Source organism: Mustela lutreola, chromosome 3 (assembly GCF_030435805.1).
Source record: "Mustela lutreola isolate mMusLut2 chromosome 3, mMusLut2.pri, whole genome shotgun sequence".
Taxonomy (NCBI): domain Eukaryota; kingdom Metazoa; phylum Chordata; class Mammalia; order Carnivora; family Mustelidae; genus Mustela; species Mustela lutreola.
Window position 1 is genome coordinate 96,780,696 of NC_081292.1, and position 25,928 is coordinate 96,806,623.

At 36.2% G+C, this 25,928-nt stretch overlaps 1 protein-coding gene across 2 annotated transcripts in view; it reads left to right on the forward strand.

The window, feature by feature from the left end:
* The window catches only part of UGGT1 (UDP-glucose glycoprotein glucosyltransferase 1), a 127,608-nt gene that overhangs the window by 62,330 nt on the left and 39,350 nt on the right, over window positions 1-25,928 (forward strand). The window contains exons 19-29 of one of the 2 annotated variants that reach the window (XM_059166539.1): window positions 8,646-8,766; window positions 12,201-12,299; window positions 13,157-13,180; window positions 13,697-13,791; window positions 14,826-15,032; window positions 15,742-15,873; window positions 16,690-16,820; window positions 18,698-18,793; window positions 22,703-22,805; window positions 23,758-23,837; window positions 25,149-25,338. In XM_059166539.1, coding sequence (XP_059022522.1) covers window positions 8,646-8,766; window positions 12,201-12,299; window positions 13,157-13,180; window positions 13,697-13,791; window positions 14,826-15,032; window positions 15,742-15,873; window positions 16,690-16,820; window positions 18,698-18,793; window positions 22,703-22,805; window positions 23,758-23,837; window positions 25,149-25,338 — 1,278 coding nt within the window. The remainder of the gene's footprint in view (window positions 1-8,645; window positions 8,767-12,200; window positions 12,300-13,156; window positions 13,181-13,696; window positions 13,792-14,825; window positions 15,033-15,741; window positions 15,874-16,689; window positions 16,821-18,697; window positions 18,794-22,702; window positions 22,806-23,757; window positions 23,838-25,148; window positions 25,339-25,928) is intronic. The other variant, XM_059166540.1, reaches the window with a different exon arrangement.

Below are 25,928 nucleotides of genomic sequence, written 5' to 3' on the forward strand. Positions count from 1 at the left end.
TAGGTCTTATTATTCTTTTAGTGATGTTTTATCGTTTCCAGTGAAGGAGTCTTACACTTCTTTCATTAAATTTGTTATTATTTTGTTCTTTTTGATGCTATTATAAATGGAATTATTTCCTTAATTTACTTTTGGGTAGTTCATTAATAGTGAATAGAAATACAGTTGATTTTTGCATATTGATCTTATATGCTGCAATTTGTTGAACTTGTTTTATTAGTTCTAAAGCTTTTTTAAAAAAAATTCTATATAGAAAATATTGTCATCTTACAGATGACAAAAGCGTGTCATCTATAATTAGAGATTGTTTTGATTCTTCCTTTTCAATCTGGATGTCTTTATCTCTTTTTTATTTTTTCTTTTCTTGTCTCATTGCCTGTCTAGAACTTCCTAGTACCATGCTCAATAGAAGTAGTGTGAATAACACCCTTGTTTTGTTTTCAGTCTTAGGGGGAAAAACTTTAGTCTTTCACCTATAAGTATATTAGCAACAGGGTTTTTAAGATTCCCTTTGTTAGTTTATGGAAGTTTTATTCTATTAGTTTACTGAATTTTTTTTTTTTTATCATCAACATGTTGGGTTTTGTCAAATTCTCTTTCTGTGTCTGTAGAGATGATCATGTTTTTTTTCCCTTTATTAATATTGTGTGATTTTTATGTAATGTTTATATAACTGTTATTTTTTATATCAACTTAATTTTACTAGTATACCAAATCTTTGCTCTTATATAGCTCTATCTGTTCCCCTTGTTATGTTGTTATGGTCATACAAATTGTAGTTTTCTATATTACATGTCCATCAGCACCAATTTATAAGTGTTGCCTTTTATAGTTGTCTCATAAGTGAAATAGAAAAAGAGTTACAAATAAAAAATATATTAAGACCCTTTTTATATTTACCTAAATAATTACCTTGTGCTCTTAATTTTTTTGTGGGGATTCAAGTTAGTACCTTGTGTCCTTTCATTTTTATCTGAGGAAATCTTCTTAGTGTTTATTTTGGGTTGGATCTGCCAGTGAAAAATTCTCTCTGTTTTTGTTTTTCTGGGAGTGTGTTCATTTACCCTTCACTTTTGAGTGATGATATGGTTGGATATGGAATTCTTGGTTGATTATCTTTTCCTTTTAGCCCTTTGAATAGGTCATTCCGTTGCCATTTGATCTCTATGGGATCTCTTGAGAAGCGAGCTGTTAATCTTATTGTGGATCCAGTCTGTGTTAGGAATCTCTTCTTGTTCCTGTTTTCAGGGTCTTTTATTTGTATTTCATTTTGGACATTTCATTAATTTGATTAGTTGTGAAACTATGAGTTTTTCTATATAGAGTACATTACGTTTCCTAAATATCAAAATTTGGAGCTTTCCTTCCAATCATTTTTTTCTATAAGTCCTTCTGCCTATAATGACTTCTGATACTAAACTACTCAGAGTTAGGCCAAATGTGGCAGTTTACAGACACAATTTACTACAAGGTTGCCCTCATTTCAGACACCAGCCACAAGTTTGGGGGTCCCCAGATCACCCTCGCTTAGCATGTATTGGCTAAAAATGCAAGGGCACTAAATACCCTCCTCAGTGTTGGTAATTTGCTAGAATAGCTTACAGAGTTCTGGATAGTGCTATGTTTATAATTCTTGTTATGATAATAAAATAATGCAAATGTGAACCAGCCAAAGGGTGAGGTGCATAGGGCAAGGTTTGGGAAGGTTCCAAACATAAAAGATTCTGTTATCTTTTCCCTGTGAAGTAAGGATACATTCATTGGCCTTCCTGATTACTAGTATGTGATAGCACACGGGGTATTGCCAACCAAGGAAGCTCAGCCAAGTTTTGGTGTCCAGAATTTTTATTGGGGCTTCATATATAGCCATGATTGATAGAATCATTCACTATGTGATTGAATTCAATCTGTAGCCCCTCTTCCTGTTTCCAGAGATCAGATCAATACTGTGCTGCTCAGAACCAACCCTCTTACCACATGGTTGGTCTTTCTGGCTTGGACAGCCTTCTTTGAGTTGCCTCATTACTATAAACTGTCTAAAGGCCCACCCTGAGTCCCCTAATTAGTATAAACTATCAGATGTGATCTGATAAATGGGGCCCTCCATGAATAACAAAGCTGCTTCCCTTATCACTCAGGAAACTCCAGGATTAAGAGATTACCTTCATGAGGATGCTAGCCAAATTTTTTATTATACTGTTTCTCTTTCTTTGCTCTCCTTCTGGGTAGGTGCATATATTGATCCTCTGTAGTATCCCCAAAGTCTCTTTCTGTTCCTTAGATTAGATAATCTCAGTTGACATATCTTTAAGTTCATTGTTTTTTTTGTTGTTTGTTTGTTTTGATTAGTTTTTTTTCTGCTAATAGCAGTAAATTAGCTATTTACTAGTTAACTTAATACTAGCTAGTATTAGCTAATAGCTAAAATCTGCTATGAGTCCTCATAGCGAATATTTAATTTCTGTTATTGTATTTTTAACTGCTTTTTCTATTTTGTTCCTTTCCATAATTTCTTTCTCTTTACAGTGTATGTGGTGATATCTAAGTCTCAAAGTTTCCTTTAGTTTGCTAGGCATGGTTTCCTTTTAGTGTTTTGAATATATTTAAAAGAGCTGATTTAAAGTCTTTGTGGAGTAAGTCCACTGCTTGTGCTATTTTAAGAATGATATTAGTTAAGTGTTCTTTTCCTTAGTATGGGCCATACTTTTTTTTTTGCATGTTTGTAAAATTTTTGTTGATGACTGGACATTTTGGCTAATATAGTGTGAGACTTGTAGAAATTATAGTCTTAGCCCTACCAGGGTTGTAGTGGTTGTTTGTTTAGTGACTTTGCAATGCTAATTCTTTAAAGTCTGTATTCTTTGTCCTTAAGTCTCTGCTTGTTAGCTAATTGGTCATCTAATGAATAAACAGAGATTTTGTTAAATGTTTGAATCCAAAAAAGTCTCCCATTTTTTCTTAGGAATGTTTATGTACATGTTGGGGCATGCCTTCAGCACTCACCTGGCAATTTACAACTTTGCCATAGCCTTCAGTTCTTACTTGAACAGGGTGTCAGGTTAGTTAGAAGCTAGAGCATTTAGGACCTTCTAAGATTTTGGGGGGCATGCACCCAAACCTGGGGACTGTGTATGTGGCTTTTGAGGTTCTGAGGCATATGTGAGAGCTTTTCAGAACCCCTTATGGAGGGGCACCTGGGTGGCTTAGTGGGTTAAAGCCTCTGCCTTTGGCTCAGGTCATGATCCCAGGGTTCTGGGATTGAGCCCCGCATCAGACTCTCTGCTCAGCGGGGAGCCTGCCTCCTCCTCTCTCTCTGCCTGCCTCTCTGCCTAATTGTGATCTCTGTCAAATAAATAAATTAAAAAAAATTAACAAACAAACAAACAAACAAACAAAAAAACAAAAAACCATTTATGGACATTTCATTCCCCAGCTTTTTCTTTTACACTTTTGCCACTTCATGTTAGCCCAACTATTACCCCACTTTAGGCAACTGAGACTTTAAACAGTTGCCCTCCTGATTCTTTTTGACAGAAATACCCAGGAAAAAGCTGTTGTTACTGAGTATGGTCTAATTCAGTTCAACTAGAGAAGGCACCTGATAATATTCTTAGTCTACTTATTTTTACATTTATTTCAGGGTTGTTGGTTTTCAAGACTCCTTTATAGCTGGGGAGAGGTAGATAGTAATAGGGCAGGTTAAAGTGTCACAAAAATTATTTTTCCTACCAAGGTTTTTTTCTGAATAAAAGTCATTTGGAGTTTTGTAGGCCTTTGGTTAATTTCCAGAGTTTTGAAAAAATTTGATGATTTTTTTCCTAGTGTCCTTGGTGTGTTTTTTTGTTTGTTTCTTTTTTTGAGGAGAGGCTTTTCAGAGATCTTAACTCAATCATTTCTGCTAAATGTCACTTTCAACTGCAGTATTTTTATTGTAGTAAAATATATAAAACATAAAATTTTACCATTTTAACCATTTTAAGCTATGCATAGAGACATTAAGTATATACAGTGTTGTGCAACTTTTACTGCTATCTCTAGAATATTTTTATCATCCCACACAGCAACTGTTTACCCACTAAGCAGTAACATTTCATTGTTGGCTCTCATCAGCCACTGGTAACCACTCTTGGGCTTTTGTGTTTATGAGTTTACCTATTCTAGATGGCATTGTACTTTGTCATTTTTGTGTCTTGCTTGTTTTAAGTTTCATATGTGTTGGAGCATGTATCAGAATTCCCTTTCTATTAAAATTGAATTAAATGTATATACCATATTTTATTTATCCATTGATGTGTTGGATATTTGGGTTGTTTCTACCCTTTGGTTATTGTGAATAATGCTGCTGTGAACATTGGTGTACAGATATCTTTTAAAGTCTTTGCTTTCAGTTCTTTTGGATATATACCTGGTGGAATTGCTGGATTGTATGGTAATTCTGTCTTTACATTTTGAGGAACTACCAGATTATTTTTAAAAGCAGCCATACCGTTTTACATTCTTAGCACCAAATATTCAAAAATTTCATTTCTCCTTATCCTCATTAATAGTTGTTTAGTTTCTATTATTTTGAGGATGACCATTCTAGTTGATGTGAAGTGGTATCCCATTGTGTGTGTGTTTTTTTTAAATTAACATATAGTGTATTATTTGTTTCAGGGGTATAGGTTTCTGATTCATCAGTCTTATATAATACCCAGTGCTCATTACAACACATGACCTCTCCAGTGTCAATCACGCAGTTACCCCCTCACCCCTACTCCTTCTCCTCCAGCAACCCTTAGTTTGTTTCCTATGATTAAGAGTCTCTAATGGATTATCTCCTTCTCTGTTTCCTCTTGTTTCATTTTTTTCCTCTCTTCCCCTATGATCCTCTGTCTTGTTTCTTAAATTCCACATATCAATGAGATCATGTGATAATTGTCTTTCTCCGATTGACTTATTTCGCTTAGCATAATTCCCTCTAGTTCCATACATATCATTGCAAAAGGCAAGATTTCATTTTGATGGCTGTATAATATTCCACTGTACATATAATTACCATGTCTTCTTTATCCATTCTGGTTTTTATTTACATTTCCCTGAGGACTAAAGAGACTGAGCATCTTTTCATGTAATTATTGGCCATTTGTTTATCTTTGGAGAAATGTCTTTTTAAGTCCTTTACTCCTTTTTGAATTAGGCTTTTTTTTGTTATTGAAGTATAGAGTTCCTTATGAATTTTGGGTATTTATACCTTAACAGACATGATTTGGAAATGTTTTTTCCCATTCTTTTGGTTGTCTTTCACTTTTTTGTTAGTATCCTTTGATGCACAGAACTTTCGAATTTTGACGAAGTCCAGATTCTCTGTGTTTTCTTTTATTGACTCTGATTTTGGTGTCCTATCTGAGAAATTGTCATCAAATCCAGTGTCATGAAGATTTTCCCCAGTGTTTTTTTTCAAGAACTTTATAGTTGTAGCTCTTTTATTTATGTCTTTGATCTATTTTGAGTAAAGTTTTGTGTGTGGTGTGAGTCTGTAAGGGTCGCACTTCATTCTTTGGCATTATATCAAGTTTTCTGAGCGCCACTTGTTGAAAAGACCCCCAATTTTTTTTTAAAAGCTACTTTTCATGCTGATTGTTAATGCATTTATACAAAAACAAAATAAAACAAAACAACCAAAAAACAAAATCCCAAAACAGAAAATGTGTTGGCTAAATATTGCCAGCTCCCTCATGAATAAGGTAGTTTTGTTAAGGAATTTTTTCTTCATGAAGCTCCTGGAATAAAATGTGAAAACAGTTTTTGTTTGAATGAGTGTGGCTTATTTTCCAAAGTTAAGAATAGTCTAGAAGAAATGATAATTATTTTCTTTGTTCAAGTGATATTAATGAAAAGATAAAAGATAACTAAAACATTTTGGTTTTCCAGCATCCATTTAAAGCATTTCTTTTTCAACATTGTTGGGTATAAAAATTCAGAAGAGTTTTTCAGATATCTGTTGTTTAAAAGAATTATCATTTTCAAATATTCCCCCTTTGAAAGCTAGTTTTCCTCTGTTTCTATTTATATTGCCAGTGAGAAATTTGGTTTGGTTTAGCTAAAGAAAGCTTTATTTGAAATATTATGACAAGAGTCATCTGTGCTTCTATATATATTTAAAAAATACTAAACTGGGAGAATATTAAAGTGTCTAGAGTAAAACTGAAAGTTCTTCCTTTCATCAGGACCCCTAGAGAAATAGCTCTTTGTGCCCCCCATTGTATATAGAAATATATATTTACATATGTATTTTTTTAGCTTACCTTTCTAATTGAATGTATCTTTGTGTTTCTGAACATATATCTCGTCAGTACTTTTAGATTGCTGCATAGTTTTTTCTTTTTTATTTATTTAAGAGAGAGAGCACAAACAGGGGGAGGAGGAGAGGGAGAGGGAGAAACACAAGCGGACTTTTGACTGGGCAAGAGCCAGACTTGGGGCTCAATGCCAGGATCTTGGGATCATGACCACAGTTGAAGGCAGTTTTGTAACTAACTGAGCCACCCAGGTGCCCCTAGTTTTTTAAGAATGAACAATCATTTATTTTATCTTCTAATGTTGGGCATTGCTTATAGAATTTCACTGTTATAAATAGTGCCATAATGAATAGTCTTATATGTATATCTTTGTGCTTTTTCTTTTTGAGAAAAACCAATTATTGGAAGTATTTTGTCAAAGGGTAATATACATTTAAACTTTTGAACTAGAGTCACTGTAAAAAGGTATGATATGCAGATGATGTGAAATTCAAATGTGTATAGAAGCATAAATGAAGAGAAACTTTCACCCATTCACTCCCGTTCCCCCGCCACTCATCTTTTTCTAGAAACAACCACTGTGTGTGTGTGTATGTGTGTGTGTATAGATGGGCTGCATTAAAAGGTATGTACATTTAAAATTTTGGTAGATGTAAGTGGAATCAATTCAGATTTATAAATAGAGATCAAAGTTGTATACATGGATGTATATCTATACTAAGTCATCTAGTAACTTTGTAGTCTTTCGAGTTGTATGATTGGTTTGAAAGACCCGCGGATCCTCTTACCCAAGAATTCAACACTGCCACAGGATGCAAACAGCAAGAGGTTCTTTATTGTAGTGCGGGCGCCTGTGGATGGTCAGCAGCTCCTGCTAGCTGGAGTGGTGCAGGATTTTTATAGACAGGTACAAACAAGTCCCGGATGGGATGGGGCCGATTGGCTGACAATTTGAACATTTGAAAAAAGGCATACTTGGTGTTAGCGGATTGGCTTTGGAAGACCCCCTTGCGCAAGAGAAAGGCGGGAAGGGGAAACAAAGAGGGGAAGTTTGACCTTATTACTCAGCAGAAAGACATCCTGTCTACGTGACTATGCAGCCCCCTGTCTACGTGACCTACGTGACCATGCAGCCCCCTTGCCTGCGTGACCATGCCTCGGCTATTAGGAGAAGGTATCTTGTTCAAACAGGAGACAAGTGTCATGCCCTAAAAGCCAAGCGGTTACAGAAAGGCAAAAGAGCAGTTACATTGAATTCAACCCTGGGGGAAGGGTCTTTTCATTGCAAGGGGAGGAGGGGTACTCTTACACAACAAAAGAGCAGTTAATTAGTTAACGACGGGGGGGGGGGGGGGGGGGGAAGGAGGAGTTTTTTAGACTTGACTGTGTATATTTGATTTTCATCTATCTCTCCCTTGAAATTTGCTGTAAAATATGGTTTTATATGAAATATTTTGAGTGTGAAGAATTTGCAAGTTTCCATAGCCATTTACACTTGGTTTTGAGATTGCTTTCATGAAGTACAAGTATGTCTATATATATCTGAGAGGTATGAAAGGGAAGAAAAAATGGGAAAGGATTTCTTCTCCCTGAAATATAATTTTGACTCTGGAAATGCCTGAGATTATAAAAAGCTTAGGGTGATTTTTGTTTTTTAAGATGTATTTATTTATTTGAAAGAGAGAGTATGTGGGAGGGGAGGGAGCAGAGGAAGAGAGAGTCTTAAGCAGACTCAGTGCTGAGCATGCAGCCTGATGCAGGGCTAGATCTCACTACCCTGAGATCATGAGCTGAGCCAAAACCAAGAGTCAGATGCTCAACTGACTGTGCCACCCAGATGCCTTTGGAATGATTTTTATTATAAAATATATTAAGTGCTTGAGAGAAGGTGTTCGGCCTTTTCCTTTAAAGAGAGGCTAACTATGAGCAGCTCTCAGGATGGATATTTGGTTATGGTAATTCTTACCTAATTTGTAGAGCTTGCTTATTTCTGGCAAAGCACAGTAGTGTGTGGAGAGACCATGTAAACTTGGCTTTGCATTTTATACTCAAATCTCCTTACCTCTGTAACTTTGAGTAAGTTATGTAACCTTTCTGTACCTCAGCTTTCATCTTTAAAACAGATGTCAACAACATTTGTCTCAAGTTGTTTAAAGAGTTAAATATAATATATGCATAATATGTCAAGCTGTGCTTGGCAATGATAGGGACCTATAATATGGAAACATCTGTTTTAAGTGTTATCAATACATAAGAAACTATTGATTGTAAAGTTAATGACTTTTTAGTTCCTAATAAATTATTACTGTTCTCATTTGTTTAACTCTCATCCCACCCCCACCCTGTTAATTTTTTTTCTTGTAGGGTGAACTGTCCCATGATCAGGACGTGGTAGAATATATCATGAATCAGCCAAATGTTGTTCCACGAATCAATTCTAGGATTTTGACATCTGAGCGAGAATATCTGGATTTAACAGCAACCAGTAAGGAGCATTTCAGGAACAACTTTGGGCTTTTTTTCATTTGTGTTTCAGAATCTCTACATCTATTGGATTGCAGTGTTTAGAAGATAACCCAAGATTATGACCCAGTCTTATTTTATTTCACCTTTAGTTCTTAACATGAGCCTCTAAATTCACAAGAGTTTTTGAAATGCCAATTGAATATTACCCCCACCTTAAAAGACCACCAGAGACGTGAGTCAAAGCCAATCAGCAAGGGTCGTTTATTGCAGGTTCGAACCTGGAACTCTGCGCCGCTCGTTGCCGATAACGCCAAGAGGTCCAGAGCTGGGTTGGTGCAGGATTTTTATAGACAGATACAAACAAGTTTCGGGTAGGGCTGTGCTAATTGGTTGACAATTTGAACAGGTATACCTGGCGTCAGTGGATTGGGTCAGGGGACCCGCCGTGCGAAAGCAGACAAAGCAATCTTACAGAAGCAGAACTGGCCGGTTAGCCCACGCATGCGGAAAAAAAGCACTACCAGGATATTGAAGGCCTGGTTACTTATCAAGTAAAGACAATTGGGAGTCTCCTGGTGGAATGTTACATTCCTGCTATCAAGCATCCTTGTTAGTGAGGATTAGGTTTAGAAGAAATTTAACTTTATTTACTTTTCCTTCTACCTCCGCCTCCTTTGGTTTTTTATGGAGGGGAGGGTGACATTAGGGCTATCGATAAGGTAACTTCTTTGTTGTAACCTCAAGGACATTTGCAGACCAAGGGAGACTCCTGTCTTGCAGGATTGTGATCTCAGCAAGTTAACTATTTATCATTTTATGGCAGTCAGGGGTGCCTGAGGAATGCTACACATATGGAGGGGAGCAGGTGAAGGGGGGGGTGCAAGGCGCCAGCCTTTGCTTTGTCCTCAGCCAGCCTCCTGCTCCTTCAGTTTTCTCCAAAAAGAGAAAAATTCTTCTTGTGTAAATCCTTGTAAATGTTGAAAAATATCTATTGTCTTTTTTTTTTTTTTTTTTTTTTTTTTTTTAAGAGAGGGAAGCTGGGAGGGGTGGAGGGACTCTTAAGTTAAGCAGGCTCCACATCCAGGGCAGGACCTCTCACAACCTAGAGATCATGACCTGAACTGAAATAGGACATTTAACTGATTAATCCACCCAGGCACCCCTCCATTGTCTTTTAAGTGCCACCTGTTTAGGCCTTAGGTGTTGAGACTAAATCTGTATTGTTGACTTTCTTACAGTCATAAAGCTGTTAAGCAGTGGTCTTTTCTTCATCCTTGTTTTGGAATCAGCTAGCAGTGATAATGAACAAACACCTTAGGTGGTTTTACTCTGAGAGTCTAGGAATGCCTATCTAAATTTAAACCTTCACTTAGATAAAGTGTACATGCCATAGAACTCAGTCTCTTGAAGTCTTACGCATTTTATTTTTTATTTTTTTTTTAAAGATTTTATATACTTATTTGACAGAGCGGTCACAAGTAGGCAGAGAGGCAGGCAGATGGAGAGAGGGAAGCAGGCTCCCTGCTGAGCAGAGCCTGATGGGAGGCTCAATCCTAGGACCCTAAGATCATGACCTGAGTCGAAGGCTGAGGCTTAACCTGAGCCACCCAGGCGCCCCGAAGCCTTACACATTTTAAAGTGTAACACATTTTTAGTGTATTCTCAAAGTTGTCTAATTATCACTTTTTATCCCCCCCAAAAAGAAACCCGGTATCCATTGGTAGCCACTCCCCATTTCCCCTTTTCCTATGCCTTCCATAACTGCTGATCTAGTTTCTATTTCTAAGGGAGTTTTCTATTGGGTATTTTGTATAATTAGGAGTTTTCTGTGACTAGCTTCTTTCACTGAGAGTAATATTTTTAAGTTTTATCCATATTGTAACATGTCTCAGTACTTTTTTGCCTTTTTATGGCTGATTAATATTTTCTTGTATGGATAGTCCACACTTGGTTTACCTAATCCTCAGTTGACGGATGTTTATGTGGTTTTCACAAGAATACCTTTTCAGGGGTAGTTGTTTGAAGCCCAGATGCAATTTCTTCCATATGCCTTTCCTTGCTGCTCTGAAGTCCATTTCAGCGAATAGCTGGAAATAAGGTGGTCGCTTGCAGAAGGCCTACTGGGTGAGAAAAGATAGGTGTAACAGAGAAGTAAGAGCCAAGGGCATTTGCTGTTGTGGTGGGGTGTGATGCACACACAACTCTAGGTGTGGTTGTTACTTTATGGCACCTGTCTCTAATCTACTTGGGACTGAATTCGTGTTCTTTTAGGCAGAGGAAGATGTATATATCTCTGATTATATTTGAAAAAGGAAGTAGTCAGAAAGTGACATAACTGTTTCTTCATAGTTAGGTTTTAGCTTTTTACTAGTAGTTTTAATAGGGCAAGTCAAGCAGTATTAGGAGTTTTTGTTCTAAGTTTATGTTGTTTCCATCATTTTATTTTCTTTTAAATTTTATTTAGTTTATTTATTTATTTGACATAGAAGAGCATAAGCAGATAGAGTGGCAGGCAGAGGGAGAGGGATAAGCAGACTCCCCACTGAGCAGTGGCCCAACATGGGGCTGGATCCCAGGACCCCAGGATCATGACCTGAGCTGAAGGCAAACACTTAACTGACTGAGCCACCCAGCTGCCCCCATCATTTTAAATTAAACTGTGAAGAGTTCTCTTCAGAGTACTCATGAATAAGCACAATAGTTCTGTGTTTTTGGATATCTTTCTCTACTGAATGTTGAAGTAATCACCTGTGAAATGATGCTTGTTCACAGTGGCAAAAATGCAGTTTGCCTGAGCAGGTGGCATCCTTCTCACTCAGGGGTCATAGTTCCATTGTTACTGGCACTGCTCTTGGCCTTCATTGTCCTGGGACCTTATTGAAAGAATACTGTTTTAAGGCTTTAAGGCTCTTGGTGCTTTCTCCCCTCTTCTACATGTCTCTCTCTTACTTACCATTTCTTTCCATTTACTGGAATAGTGACTGAAAGGATAATAGGTCCTTGGTATGGTCTGTTGAGTGAAAGGATAGATGGGTGAGCAGGTAGGCAGACAGAGGGAGGGTTGGGTAAACCACCTATGCTTGGAGGATGGTGATAGAAGTGTGGCATTGTGTGGGAGTACAATTATGCATAAGATTGGGGAGACTCTTGGAGATAGAGGGGTTCTGATAGAGGATGGAGACCATTTTATAGGTAGGAAGAAATTATTGGGTAGTTTAAGTCAAAGGAATGACTTGATGAAGCTGGGATTTTAGTGAAAGTAACTCAAGGGGAAATGAATGATAAGAGCATTGCCCGAGGGCACTAATTGTTCAATAAACCTGAAACAATAGATTTTACACATCCATTTTTATAAATTCCATATTATGGACCAATCAGATATTCAGTTGAATATTAACATTACATTGAATTCAGGCACGTTAATTATAAATCTATTCAAATTTTCTCTTCCAGATAACTTTTTTGTGAATGACTATGCGAGATTTACTGTTTTGGATTCCCAAGGCAAGACTGCTGCTATAGCCAATAGTATGAACTATCTGACCAAGAAAGGTACTTCATTTTAGGTTTATCTTGGATTCAACATTTTCTTTTCTTTCTTTTCTTTTAGTATTTGTAGAAATAATTCAGTCCTCCATGTCTGCTAGAAAGAGATTTCATCATTTCTTTTATTAGATATTTCTTAAATGATTTGAACCCCAAAAATACCTGTTTAAAATTCAGGTCTTTATGAAGTAGAGTTTTTGAAAATTCAAATGTTGTTTTTATAGATATATATTAGATATTAAGGTGAAATGAAAAATTTTTTCATAATTCAAAATGTGAAAACATTTATGATGTAAACATAGGTTAATGGATTGAAAATTGGTTTGACTTGCCTCTTCAGTGACAATATTGAGTTAATTTTTTTAGGGTTTATAACATAAACTTGGTTCTAGGAATCTTTGTGCACATCTTAAAACTGATTTTTATGGAGTCAGTTATTTAGGCTAATATTGTATGAAATGATCTCAGGCAGATATCATTTCATACATTTAATGGCAGACAGATTCTTTCCCCCTCTGGTCACACTTACTATCCTTTCAAAGCACTGACTGTCATTTAAGGCAGCTATTTTTATCTTACACCGTAGTCTTATCCTAGGGAGAATTTCTGGCTTCCAGGGGAAAAAAAAAAAAAAGAAGGAAAAAATCCCCAGATCTATGTAAATAAAAGCAATTGCTCCATTTGGTTCCTCAAAGAAATTGGTTTTGAGGGGCCCTGAAACAGTGCTATAGCAGTAAGGGGACTACAGAGCAGAGAGAAGATTGATCATATTAGGCATTATTTTTTAAATTTTGACTCTTACGGTAGGCATCAGTCATAGCAATGACATTTTCTTCTACTCTTTTTCCTTTACTTCTGTCTAGGAATGTCCTCCAAGGAAATATATGGTAACTTTAAACTTCACAATATTCTGTTTCTTTTCTTAATTATCTCATGTGGTTTCAGGCAATATTGTGATTCAGAATTTATTGACACTTTATTGTGACATTTCTGAAACCTGTGGGTAACAGTAGATAATTTGTCAAATGCAGGTAAAATTTGTGTAAATTGTATAAATGTTTGCAAAGAATTCTATTTCAGAAAGTTACAAATTAATATGATTAAAAACTGATATGTCACCCACATGTTCAAAGCCTCTTTTTCATTGTATATGCTAATAGTTGCCTAAACCATAGTAGAATTGATAAATGCATGTTCCTAGTTTGTAATTAAGCCATATGGAAGGTTACCCTGCTTTCATTCTAGTATAGAAGTTTTACTACTTTTGCTTTGTATCTTTATTAAACTTGCCATTTTCTTATTTTTTGCATGTTTTTCAGAAATTATTTGGCTTAATAACAATATTGAAACATAAATGTGTTTTTTTCCCTTTGACTCAGTGTATTATTTTTGTTTGTCTACAGATGATTCTTTCATTAGGCCTGTAACATTTTGGATTGTTGGGGATTTTGATAGCCCTTCTGGAAGACAGTTACTGTATGATGCTATTAAACATCAGGCAAGTATCTACACCTCCATTTTGTGTGCAAATGTTTCTGTTCTGTGTGGGAAGTGGGAGTCCTGCTTTTTTAGTACTTGAGGGAAACAACCATTGTTTTTTCGAGGAAAGTCTGCCCACTAGTGAAATTTATCCATGATATTAAAAGTAGTGGTAGGTAGTTCTTTTTCATTGTGCTGCACTGTATTGTATAGCTATACCCCAAAGTTATAAAACTTTGTTTAATCTTTTTGATTGACAGTGGTGCTTTTTTCTAGTTAGGGGCTATTCTGAAGAATGCTGCTATCACTATTCTTGTAGGCATCCTTAGATACACATTAGTATGAAATTTTGTTGCCTTTGTTCATGACATAGGGTTTTATGGGTCCCAGATAACTTTTCCAACATGGATTCTTATCTTTTTACTCAGGAAGAGATTAATTAAAAAAAAAAACAAAACTTTATTTGTGTGTGTGTGAGAGAGAGAGTGCATGCGCAAGCAGGGGAGCAGCAGGCAGAGAGAGAAGCAGGCTCCCTGCTGAGCAAGGAGCCCGAGGTGGGACTTGATCCTAGGACTATGGGATCATGACCTGAGCCTACGGCAGATAGATGCTTGACTGACCGAGTCACCCAGGCGTCTCAGGAAGAGACTAATTTTTTGCAAGGAATCTGGAAAGGCCATTTGAACAATGAAGTATTTGAATAGAAGTCTGAAGATTGGTTGGGATGGAGAGGAGGAAAAATGGGATGGACTTGGGGTTTGCATGCCAACATGAAGCATGGAGTGTGTTAAAATAATACAAAATGTGTTGGGGAATACAGGAGCTATATATATACATGGATGGTGAGAAATGAAGTCGGCAAGGTAGACTGGCAACCAGTTCATCTGGGGGTTTGAAAACCTGGCTATAGCATTTTAATTTTATTCTGTATACAAAAGAGAAGACTTTGAAGAGAGGTTGTATTTACTACTTAATGGATTATGACAATGTTAATTGTACTTTTTAAGTTCAAAACATTTACCATATAACTCTTACTTCCCATTTTGTAAATAGAAATCCAGTAACAATGTTAGAATAAGTATGATCAATAATCCTAGTGAAGATATAAGTTATAAGAACACTCAGATCTCCAGAGCAATCTGGGCAGCTCTCCAAACTCAGACCTCCAACTCTGCTAAGAATTTCATCACAAAAATGGCCAAGGAGGAGACTGCAGAGGCCCTGGCTGCAGGAGTTGACATTGGGGGGTTCTCTGTCGGGGTAAGTGTCTGTGTGTTGCATGGGGCTGCCTTGTTCTGTTACTTTCCACAGAAGTTCATTCCCATGGTCTGATGTGTCTTGTTCATGATTGGAATTTGTGATTTTAGTACCGAGTTTCAGAGGATTTTCTTAGTTTGAAAGAATTTTCCCCAGAAATAACAATTCTGCCATATTCCCTTTACCACTTTTAGTACCTTTAAATAAAGTTTTGAGATATGACTCATCTAAGTTTATGTTTTAAGCACAAAGCCATTTGTGTTGTATAGGTTTTAAAAGGCAATACTTTGATTTGTTTATTGAGGAAAAAAACTGTGGTTGAGGTTTCTTATGAGTAAGAGGCTTATGTGTTCTTGATGTGTTCTGATATAAGCCCACATGTATTCATTATATGAGTTATAACCTTTTGGACTTGTAGAAAAAAGGCCCCTGAAATTAGCAAGATTTAAAATGCAGAATAAAGTTATAGTGAAGAATAATTTACCAACTGAGCAATCACAGAAAAGAACAGGAGTAGGACATTAGCATTACTTGATGTGTGGGATGGTGGGAGAGAATGGGAGGATGGAGAATTGAGACATCATAATGTTAATTCTTAAAATTAGTTCTGACTTTCCATTAAAAGAATTTTATGATTTATTCATTATGACTATTTATTTTTATGGCTTGCTTAGTAACAATTACTTTTCTTTAATAACAATTACTTTCCTAGGGCATGGATTTCAATCTTTTTAAGGAGGTCTTTGAATCTTCCAAAATGGATTTCATTTTGTCTCATGCCATGTACTGCAGGGATGTTCTGAAGCTGAAGAAGGGACAGAGGGCAGTTATCAGCAATGGAAGGGTGAGGATTTTGTCCTGAGACAAACTTGATCTCAAATTAGATCAGTGAACAGTATTGGCAGTGTTCTTCTCCAAAGCTAGTAAACTCTTCAAACAAAGCCGCTCTTTCCAAAGGGGATTGGGGCATATGCAGTGCCGATGATAATTTCTGCACCTTTATTTCAAAGGAGGTTTGTTTTGATACAAGCATCCTTGTACAGAACCTTCTTCCTTTGTAATTATGTCCTGCCACATGTATGGTGGCAGTGAGAGTGTGGTGTCTTTCAGAGAGTAGGTTGATAAAGCTTTGATACGTGAAGTATTCATCCTCTGTGGGGACTGTTTTCACAGCCGTGTGGTCTCTGTCAGCTTCACTGGTGAAGGCTTAGACTATTTCATACATATCTGCTGCCAGGGACATGAGACTGTGGGGGATCTACCAAACTTTAAACTCTTAGCACTGAGGGTGAAATCTCTGCTTTCACTCACTACATTACATCTCTGGTTTGGCTCTGTTTTCTTAATACTCAGTGAGAATGAATGAAACTATGTGCGAGAATGAATGAAACTATGTTGCTATTTTGTTTTATTTCAGAGTTGCTTACTATAAAAATATTGTGAAGTATACAGGTCTACCCTCTGTAGTTGAGGAATTGATAAGTAAATAAATAACTGGATGAGTTGATTTGCATTTTATTTTTACCTTTTTATTGATTTTATTAGATGTATACATGTCTTGGGTCTTCAAAGTGGTTAGGTTTATAAGATAGCCTGAGGAAAACAGAGGGCTTCTTTCCAGCTGTGATTCTAGTACTGAACAATCTGCTCTTCTTCACAGATCATTGGGCCACTGGTGGACAGTGAACTCTTTAATCAAGATGATTTCCACCTCCTAGAAAATATCATCTTAAAAACTTCAGGACAGAAAATCAAATCCCATATTCAGCAGCTTCGGGTGGAAGAAGATGTGTAAGTGTTGCCATGGAAGAAATTAATTTGTGCATGTTATAGGGAATGTATTAATTGAACTTCCCTTATTTCATGGTGTTTTATTTCCAGTTTGAACATATAGTCATGCTTTTCAGTCCAGGTGTTTATTTATGCTTCTGTTGAAACAAGTTAATTTGTTTAAAGAACTGAATTAGGTCTTTCCATTTTGTTTTTTTGGTTGTGAAAAATTTCAAACATATGCAAAATCGAGGAGTGGAAAAAAAAATCGAGGAGTGAGGTGGTTGTTGTTTTTTTTTTTTTAAATCTTGGGATACTTTTGTGAAGAGATACTTTCCCTTTTATTTTGTTCAGGAAAGGAAAGTCAGGTTAAATGCATATTTTCCTTTATTTACTAGTATAGAATGTTGACTTATTTCTCTTCCATCCTCCAAAGGTAATGATTTGGATATTGTTGGTTTTTAATTTTTATTTTAATTCTTTCAGTGTTATTATTAGCTAATGTATTTTTTTCAAGATTTTATTTATTTATTTGATAGAGAGAGAGAGGGAGGGAGCACAAAAGCAGAGGGAGCAGCAGAGAGAGAGGGAGAAACAGACTCTGCACTGAGCAGGGAGCCCAGTGCGGGGCTTAACCCCATGATTGACCTGAGTCAATGATTGACCATGATTGATCATGACCTGAGCCAAAGGCAGGTGCTTAACCAACTGAGCCACCCTGGCGCCCCTTGCTAATGTATTTTAAAGAGTTATTTCCCAGTGGAAAAAAATGAATTATTTTACTGGTCCATATACCTGCTAAGTAACTAGAGCCTATAGGTCATATACACATGGTTTCTGTATTAAATATCAAATGAATATAGTTGAAAGGTGTATTTTTAGGTTTAATTTTTTGAGGAACCATCCTATGTTTTTCCATAGAGGGCATACCATTTTATTTCTCATTGGTAATGCATAAGGGTTCCAATTTATCCACATCTTTATCAGTACTTTTTTTTTTTTGGTTGGTTTGTTTTTTGTAATAATCCACTCTGTTGGGTGTGAAGTGGTATTTCTTTGTGGTTTGATTTGCAATTCCCTAATGATTAGTGATGTTGACACCTTTTTATGTGCTTATTAGTCATTTTTATATCTTTGGGAAAATATTTTTCCCAGTGCTTTGCACATTTAAAAAAAAATTATTTATTTGTTTGAGAGAGAGAGAATGAGCACAAGAGGGGTGAAGTCAAAGGGAGAAGCATACTCCTCAATGAGCAGGGATCCCCATGTGGGACTTGATCCTAGAACTCCAGGATCATGACCTGAGCCAAAGATAGCTCCCAACCTACTGAGCCACACAGGTGCCCTGTTTTTTTTTAAAGTAACCACTTCACCCAGAGTGGGGCTGGAACTTATAACCCCAAAATCTAGAGTTGCATGCTCCACGGACTGAGCCAGTCAGTTGCCCCCACTTTGCACATTAAAATTTTTTTTTATTATTGAATTATAGGAGTTCCATGTAAAAATTTAAATACTCTGGTTATCAATGTCTTACAGATAGATGATATGCAAATATTTTCTTCCCTTCCATGGGTTGCATTTCCATTCTTTGATAGTGTTCTTTGTTCTGGCATATGAAACACTTCCCTTATCAGGCCAAGAAGTGTTCCCATGACTTGAAACCATCATATCATGGGCATAGGCTTGGTGTGGTGTGCCCTGGGATCACTCCCTCAATGTGGAGTCTTTGTGGATTATATAATTACCAGTTTTTCTCTTGCCTATTGGTATAAAGTTCATATGTTCTTCAAACCATCTTGTTGGCATTTAGTACTTAGGCTGATTATATTTATGTTCAGCGATAATTGGAAAAACCTTCAGTTAAAGAGATGCTAAATTTCACCAACTATGTTTTTCAGGGCAAGTGACTTGGTAATGAAGGTGGATGCACTCCTGTCAGCTCAACCAAAAGGAGATGCAAGAATCGAGTACCAGTTTTTTGAAGACAGACATAGGTATAGAATTAATATTGAATTAATGCATATTCTTGGATAAAAATCTTAAGGTTGCCTTTACCTCATCTTCTTTATTTTTCTATATGAAGTGTGTTCTTAATAGAATGGGTAATTTGTCTGGTGTGCAGTTTTCATATATACTCATTTTCATGTGCTGAACTCATATACAGATCTCAGTTGCATAAAATTTGACATTTATTTCTAAATAAATCTGAAATAGTTCTGACTATACCCTTTTGGAAAACAGAAAGCATTTAATGAAACAGTTGTAGTTTTCTGATACTCAAAAATAAACAGGTTGTTAGAGCACTTGTATTGTTCATCTTTTATTGAAAATGGTTTTGTTTTCAATAAAATAAAAAAAGTTTTCCATTATGAAAAAGTCCTTGCCTTTTGGTTTTGAGTTTTTTATTTGAAAAGTTTCAAAGCTAAAGAATATTTGAAAGATTATTACAGTGAACATCCAAATATCTTTAACCTGGGTTCACCAGTTGTTAACATTATGCCACATTTATATGTCATCTGTGTGTGTGTGTGTGTATGTATATACATACATATATATGTATAGTACATATAATGTATATTTATGTTTGTGTACAAACTTACACGTACTTATATATTTTTTGAACCATTTGAAGGTCCATTGCAGACAACATTACATGTCATGCCTGAATTCCTCAGCGTGTATTTCTTGAGCGCTAGAAATAGCTCCACTGTTGACATACCTCAGAGATTTAGCTTTGATACAGTGACATTAAGTAGTACATAGTCCATAATTCTCTTTACCCAAGAGAGCTGTTTTGTTCTTTGATTTGGTCCAGATCACATGTTACAGTTCTTTGTTGTGTCTCGTCTAGTCTCCTTAAATCTGGAGCAGTTCCCTGCATTTGTTTTTTATTCCTTGGGGGTTCTTTGGGTCTTTTATGACACTGACTTTTTTAAGAGTCCAGACCAGTTATCTTTAGAATGTCCCATAGTCTGGGTTGTTTCCTCATGATTAGACTTAAGATTAAATTGTCTATACGAAGAACCCCTACATTGGATGTCTGGAGCCAGGCAAGATTATATATTTTGATTATTCCTTAGAGACTTTAGATATTGAAGTCTGCATCCTGCTCCTTTATGATTCTGATTTAATTAGTCTGGGGTAGATTGGACTTTGGTTTCATTGATCTATGCTTTCTTACAGCCAGTTCTTGTGGGGATCAGATTTACCATACTGTTGATGATCCAGGCTAGAATGGAGACCCTCTCTTATCTCACTGGCTGTATGTCCTAACTTCTTAGATCGCCAGTGGGTGATGGCTTCTGTGGCTCTTTGCTAATCCTAGTTGGATTTTGCCCATTAGCACCCATCTTCTCATCACTGTACTTTTAGGAAAATAATCCATTTGGTTATTACCACAGGAAACATATTTCCTAATTGGCATACTCTCCTGTTTGCTTTTCGTGGCCAAGGTAGTGAGTCCTGAGCAAGAATCTCTTCCCTTTTTAGAACATCATTTTCTCCATGAGTCTTAGTTAATTAAAATGCTATAATTACAAATTCCTTTATGAGTCAAATTATAATTAGAGTAATTCTTCTTATTGGGGGTTGTGTTAGTTAAAGGAGTGTTTTATTTAAATCAGAAGTTTCTTATTTATGTGAGAAATAAAAAGGTCTAAATTATTGGTTATGTATATCCTTCCCTAAAAGTGTGGCTCACAGAACAGCAGCAGGGCATCATCTGGGAGCTTGTTGGAAATGCAGAATATCTGACCTACTAATGCAGGGAGCTTGTTGGAAATGCAAACCCAGACCTCCTGAGTCAGTGTCTACACTGTAACATGATCCCCCCAGGTCACTCTTGTATACTTTAAGATTGGGGAAGCATTATATTTGATGTTTGCTCTACTCACTTAATGAAAATGTGTATGACCCCCATAACTTGTTCCTGTGTCTGTCACTTTCGGCCTTACCCTGGTCTTTTCATTAATACAGCAAGTATGTTTCAACATGATATTGTTAGTTTATACTGTTCTCCATTTCCATACCACTGTTTCTTTCATCTTGGCTTTTGTTTTACTTTACTTTTTGTTGTAGAGATGTGGGGTGTTTAAAGGCCACACGGGGTCAGTTGCTGATAATGCCTGTTGTGGATCACTTAGAACACTGGTCAGAACATTAACATGTCACACAGAACTCTACCCAGACCTGCCAGGTTCACAGGTTTTGGCCTGGGCATGCCTGACTCAGATGCTGTACCCTGGAGGACTCTTTGGGACTTCTCTTCTTCTTCCCTTTATGAGAATTTACATAATGCTATTCTTCAATGAGCTTTTTTCTTCTGGAATTCTAGAGAAGCACAGAAGTCCAGGTTATCTGAGGGTAGTGGCTCTCATACTTTGGCTTTTACCTAGAGAGTTTATTAAAAATGTAGCTTGCCTTACCCACCCCCTGAGTTTCTGATTCAGGAAGTCTGGGTTGCAGCTGACAGTTTGTTTCTAACAAATTTCCAGATGGAGCTGATACTGCTGCTCTAGAGTCACTCTTTGAAAATGCTGTATTAGAGTAAAAAAAAAAAAGAAAAAGAAAATGTTATTTTGGAGTAATTATTGACAGTTGGAATTGTTAATTTTATAAAAAATTAAAAACATCTGCTTTGATAACAGGCACAAAGCTATTTTGATGGTTATTTCCAAAGCAGTTAAGATTTGAAATAACCTTCATCACCATTTAAACTATAGTTACCTAGTTTTGTTATATTTTACTTTGTACTTTTGTTTTCCTCCCACTAGATAAATATTCTTGCCCAGAACAGTAGTGATTAACACCAGTACTACATTAAAACATTGTTCAGAGCAAATAAAGATAGGCATTGATTTGACCAATTGATATTTTGGAAAATTGGATATATTTTAAAATCCTTTCAAGTTTATTTCTTTTCAAAATATATTGGAGGCTCCTGCCCGTCTTATGTCATTCTAAGTCAATATGACTTTAGAGCGAGGCTGTGCAGGTGGAACCACAGATGGGAAAATGTATGTTCTCAGAAATCCTAGAGGGGCAACCTGAAACCTAAACAGCTGTTTTTCACTTACTAAGAAGACAAAATATGTATAATTTAGTGTCCTCATAAATAGACTCAGTTCTTTTGGTAATGTGGTTGACAGTAGATAATATCCACAAAAATATTTGTATCCTGTGACTCTTTAATCTCATGTGTAGGACTTTGTCAACTCGAAAGAAATTTCCAACTATGAAAGAACCTGTATGTCTGAAGTTATTTACAGGCTGCAAGCCTTCTAAAGGCCCAACAATAAGGAATAGCTTAAGTAGACATGGCAGATTCGCTTGGTAAATAGAAGATTATTTTTTATTTCAGATATTTGATGATTATTTTTTATTCCAGATATTTGACATATAACAATATGGATAGTGTTTATATTGGTATAGCTGCTCTTTATAGAGGCATTTGAGAAGGTCCGCAGGGGTTGGGTTCGGATGGCAAGATTTTATGATTATTTCCTTTTTCTCTCACAAGTTTTCTGTAATGTTCTTTGCATTTTTAAAAATCCATTTACTTCTTCTCTTTTCATACCCTTCTTGCTACGAAATAAAAGTTGGCATAATGTTTGTAATTGTCAAAAACAAACGTCAGCTTTTAGCAGGTTTTGGTTAAATACAATTTTAAGCTGGTTTTCATCTTTTATTCATTTTGAGTGAACTTGAGTCATTAGCAGGTTTTGCAGACTTTGAGGTAGACATAATTACATGGTTAACCACCACGTAGCCTTGTTCTAGATCTGAAGTGTTTTTGGGAATGCTGAGAGAGCTGATAGATTATGTTTGTCTTGGAAAAAAAAAAAAGGTTAACTTTGTTTCCTATTTTCCACCAGATTAACGTTTTGTCTTTTTGATCTTTGTAGTGCAATTAAAATGAGGCCAAAGGAAGGGGAGACATACTTTGATGTTGTGGCTGTTATTGACCCTGTCACCAGAGAAGCACAGAGACTTGCTCCATTGCTCTTGGTAGGCATAGCCTAAGAGGCAGTTGGCATCTCTTTATTAGAAGTGGTCACAGGCACTGTGACTCTCTAAAAGTGTCATTGTTCACCTAGTTATCTTCAGAGGGCTTTGAAAAAAGCTACAGGGCATCTTGGCAGAGCAAATAAATGTCTTCATAAAGATTTGTAATGGATCTGGAAACAGCCTCATAACCTTAGAAAATTGGTACCACTTTGGTTGGTTTCCTCATGTAATTTTTTAAAAATGTCCTATTTAGAAAAAGATGTCTTTTAATTAAATTGATTTATGCTGTATTTTGATTTATAATGAATGAGAGTTTAAAAAGGTAAAATAATTTTGTTTTATTGTTTTCTTTTTCTAAAACTAGCATTTTTAAAATTGTAGCATGTCTTTTAGATTTGTATAAGATATTAGAATTTTAAGAAAATTTAAGAGCTTTGCCAAAAAGACAATTGCCTCAACTTTCTTTTTTGAGTTGTATTTCTTTTTTAAGGTGAACTTTTATTGGTGTGCAATCAGCTAACATTTTTGTGGTTTTGTGTGTGTGTGTGTGTGTGTGTGTGTGTGTATATGCTTTTTTCCTATTATAGTATATAAACCACAGTGATGAACCTTTAAAATTTTCCTTGTATAGACAGATCTCCATTATCCCATCAGTTACTTCATATGAGGGGGAGAAGTGATTTGTAGTAGCCCACTTACCATGTTTTTGCCAAGTGATATGTGTGTGTGATTTAGATTGTGTGCCAGATTTGAGATATCCAGAAATCTCTCCAGTCCAGATTTTATGGCTTTTATTATCTTTCTGTCTTTCTTGAGATATTAAGAGATGTTCTCTCAACTCAGTGTCAGAGTGATAAGTTTCTGAAGAGAAAATACAAATATTTTGTCTCAAATATCAGTCACTTTCTCTATAGGAAAATTTTATATTTTATCTCTTGGTTTGCTCTTTTAGGTTTTAACCCAGCTGATCAACATGAATCTAAGAGTGTTTATGAACTGCCAATCTAAACTTTCTGACATGCCTTTAAAAAGGTAAAACAAGCTATTTAAGAGATCAATTGAAAATGTGGTATTAATGGGGCGCCTGGGTGGCTCAGTGGGTTAAAGCCGTTGCCTTTGGCTCGGGTCATGATCCCAGGGTCCTGGGATCGAGCCCCGCGTCGGGCTCTCTGCTCAGCAGGGACCCTGCTTCTTCCTCTCTCTCTGCCTGCCTCTCTGCCTACTTGTGATCTCTGCCTGTCAAATAAATAAATAAAATCTTTAAAAAAAAAAAAAAAAAGAAAAGAAAATGTGGTATTAAATCTGAAAGCTGGTATTGAATATTAAGGATCAAATGGGTTTATATGTGGACTTCATGTTTGAAAAGATCATTTACTTTTGTTCAGTTTTACTAAATTTCTGCTTTAATCAGAAGTTCTAAGAATTTAGTGAGGGTATGGAAGTTTTTAGGTGGCATTACCTCAAGTTACTTGGGCCTGCCTGCTTGCCTTCCTCCCTCGTGCTCTCCCTCCCTCTCTCTCCATTCCCTCCATCAGAATTATGTATTTCTTTAATTTTAGAGTATTTAGATCAATATGGCTATTAAATTTACCTAGTTTAAAAAAATGTGCTGTGGTACAGAAAGAAATTTGTCCTTTTTATCTTAAAAGTGGAACAGTTATTTCAAGTTGAAGTATATTTGTTAGAGGAAGCTTGCTGAGGCACATTTGCATTTATCTCGAGAAGGAGGGCAAGCTTAGCTGTAGGTTGTCTGATCCTTGGAATGGTCATTTATGAAGAAAGTTAAAAAGCACTTAATAGTGATAGGGTAACATCTGCTGGGTCTTGGGAAATTCCTGATGTAAAAAATGTGCTGTGTTTTATAAGTTAGATTCTAAGTGAATTCAAATACTGTTTGAAATGGTTCTCAGCTTCTACATTGTCCTTGAATAGGAGAAATATTTAAACTACTGTGTATAGTGTTTTCAGGGCTCACCTGAGAACTCAGTCACCATTGAGGACTTTGTGTTTAAGAGAAAAATAACTTTTTCCTCACTAAAGGGAAGCATGTGTTCAGGAAGTCTTGTGACTCCAACAATATCCATCCTTAGTAGTATCAGAAAGAATGACCACTCTCAGTTCTGTCCCTCCTGCTCTTCGCTTCCATCTGCAACAACTACAGGAGGCATAAACTAGGGCAAGAGATGGTTTTGGAAACACTTTCCCAATCTGGGAGGTTACCCTTCCAAATCTAGTTTGTTTTATTTTAAGACAGTTAGTTACCTGTGTGGATGGCTGTGAACTTAAGGACTGCGTGTATTAAAAAGACTGACTTTTTATTTTATTTTATTTTTTTAATTTCAGCTTTTACCGTTATGTCTTAGAGCCAGAGATTTCTTTCACTCCAGACAATAGCTTTGCTAAGGGTCCAATAGCAAAATTTTTGGATATGCCACAGTCTCCTCTGTTCACCCTGAATTTGAACACACCTGAGAGTTGGATGGTGGAGTCTGTCAGAACGCCATATGATCTTGATAATATTTATTTAGAAGAGGTAAGAGTATCATTGCTTCTACATATGTAATCTTGTGTAAAACCTGTTTAAGATGGAGTGGTTGGTAGTATTTTCTGATTGAACAGACTGGATCACAGTTCAGGCAGGGCTCTGAGATGTCCGTATTCATGTATAATTGTATTTTTTAAAAATAATAGCTTCATTGAGATTTAGTTCACATACCATAAATTTACCTTTTTAAAGTATATGGAATATAGTTCAGTAGTTTTAGTATATCCACAGAATTGTGCAGCCATCACCACTAGACAGAAACTTGATACCCGTTAGCTGTCACTCCCCAGGACCCCCTGGCAACCACTAATCTATATTCTGTCTCTATGGATTTGCCTGTTCTGATGTTTGGTCTATAGAGAATCATATATTTTTGTGACTGGCTCCTTTCACTTAAATTATTATTTTTAAGGTTCATCCATGTTGTAGCATGTATTAGTATTTAATTCTTTTTTTATTGCCAGAAAATATTTTATTGTTTAGAAATACCACGTTTTGTTTATCCACTCATTGATAGACATTTGGGTTGTTTCTACTTTTTGGCTATTATAAATAATGCTGCTGTGAACATTCATGTC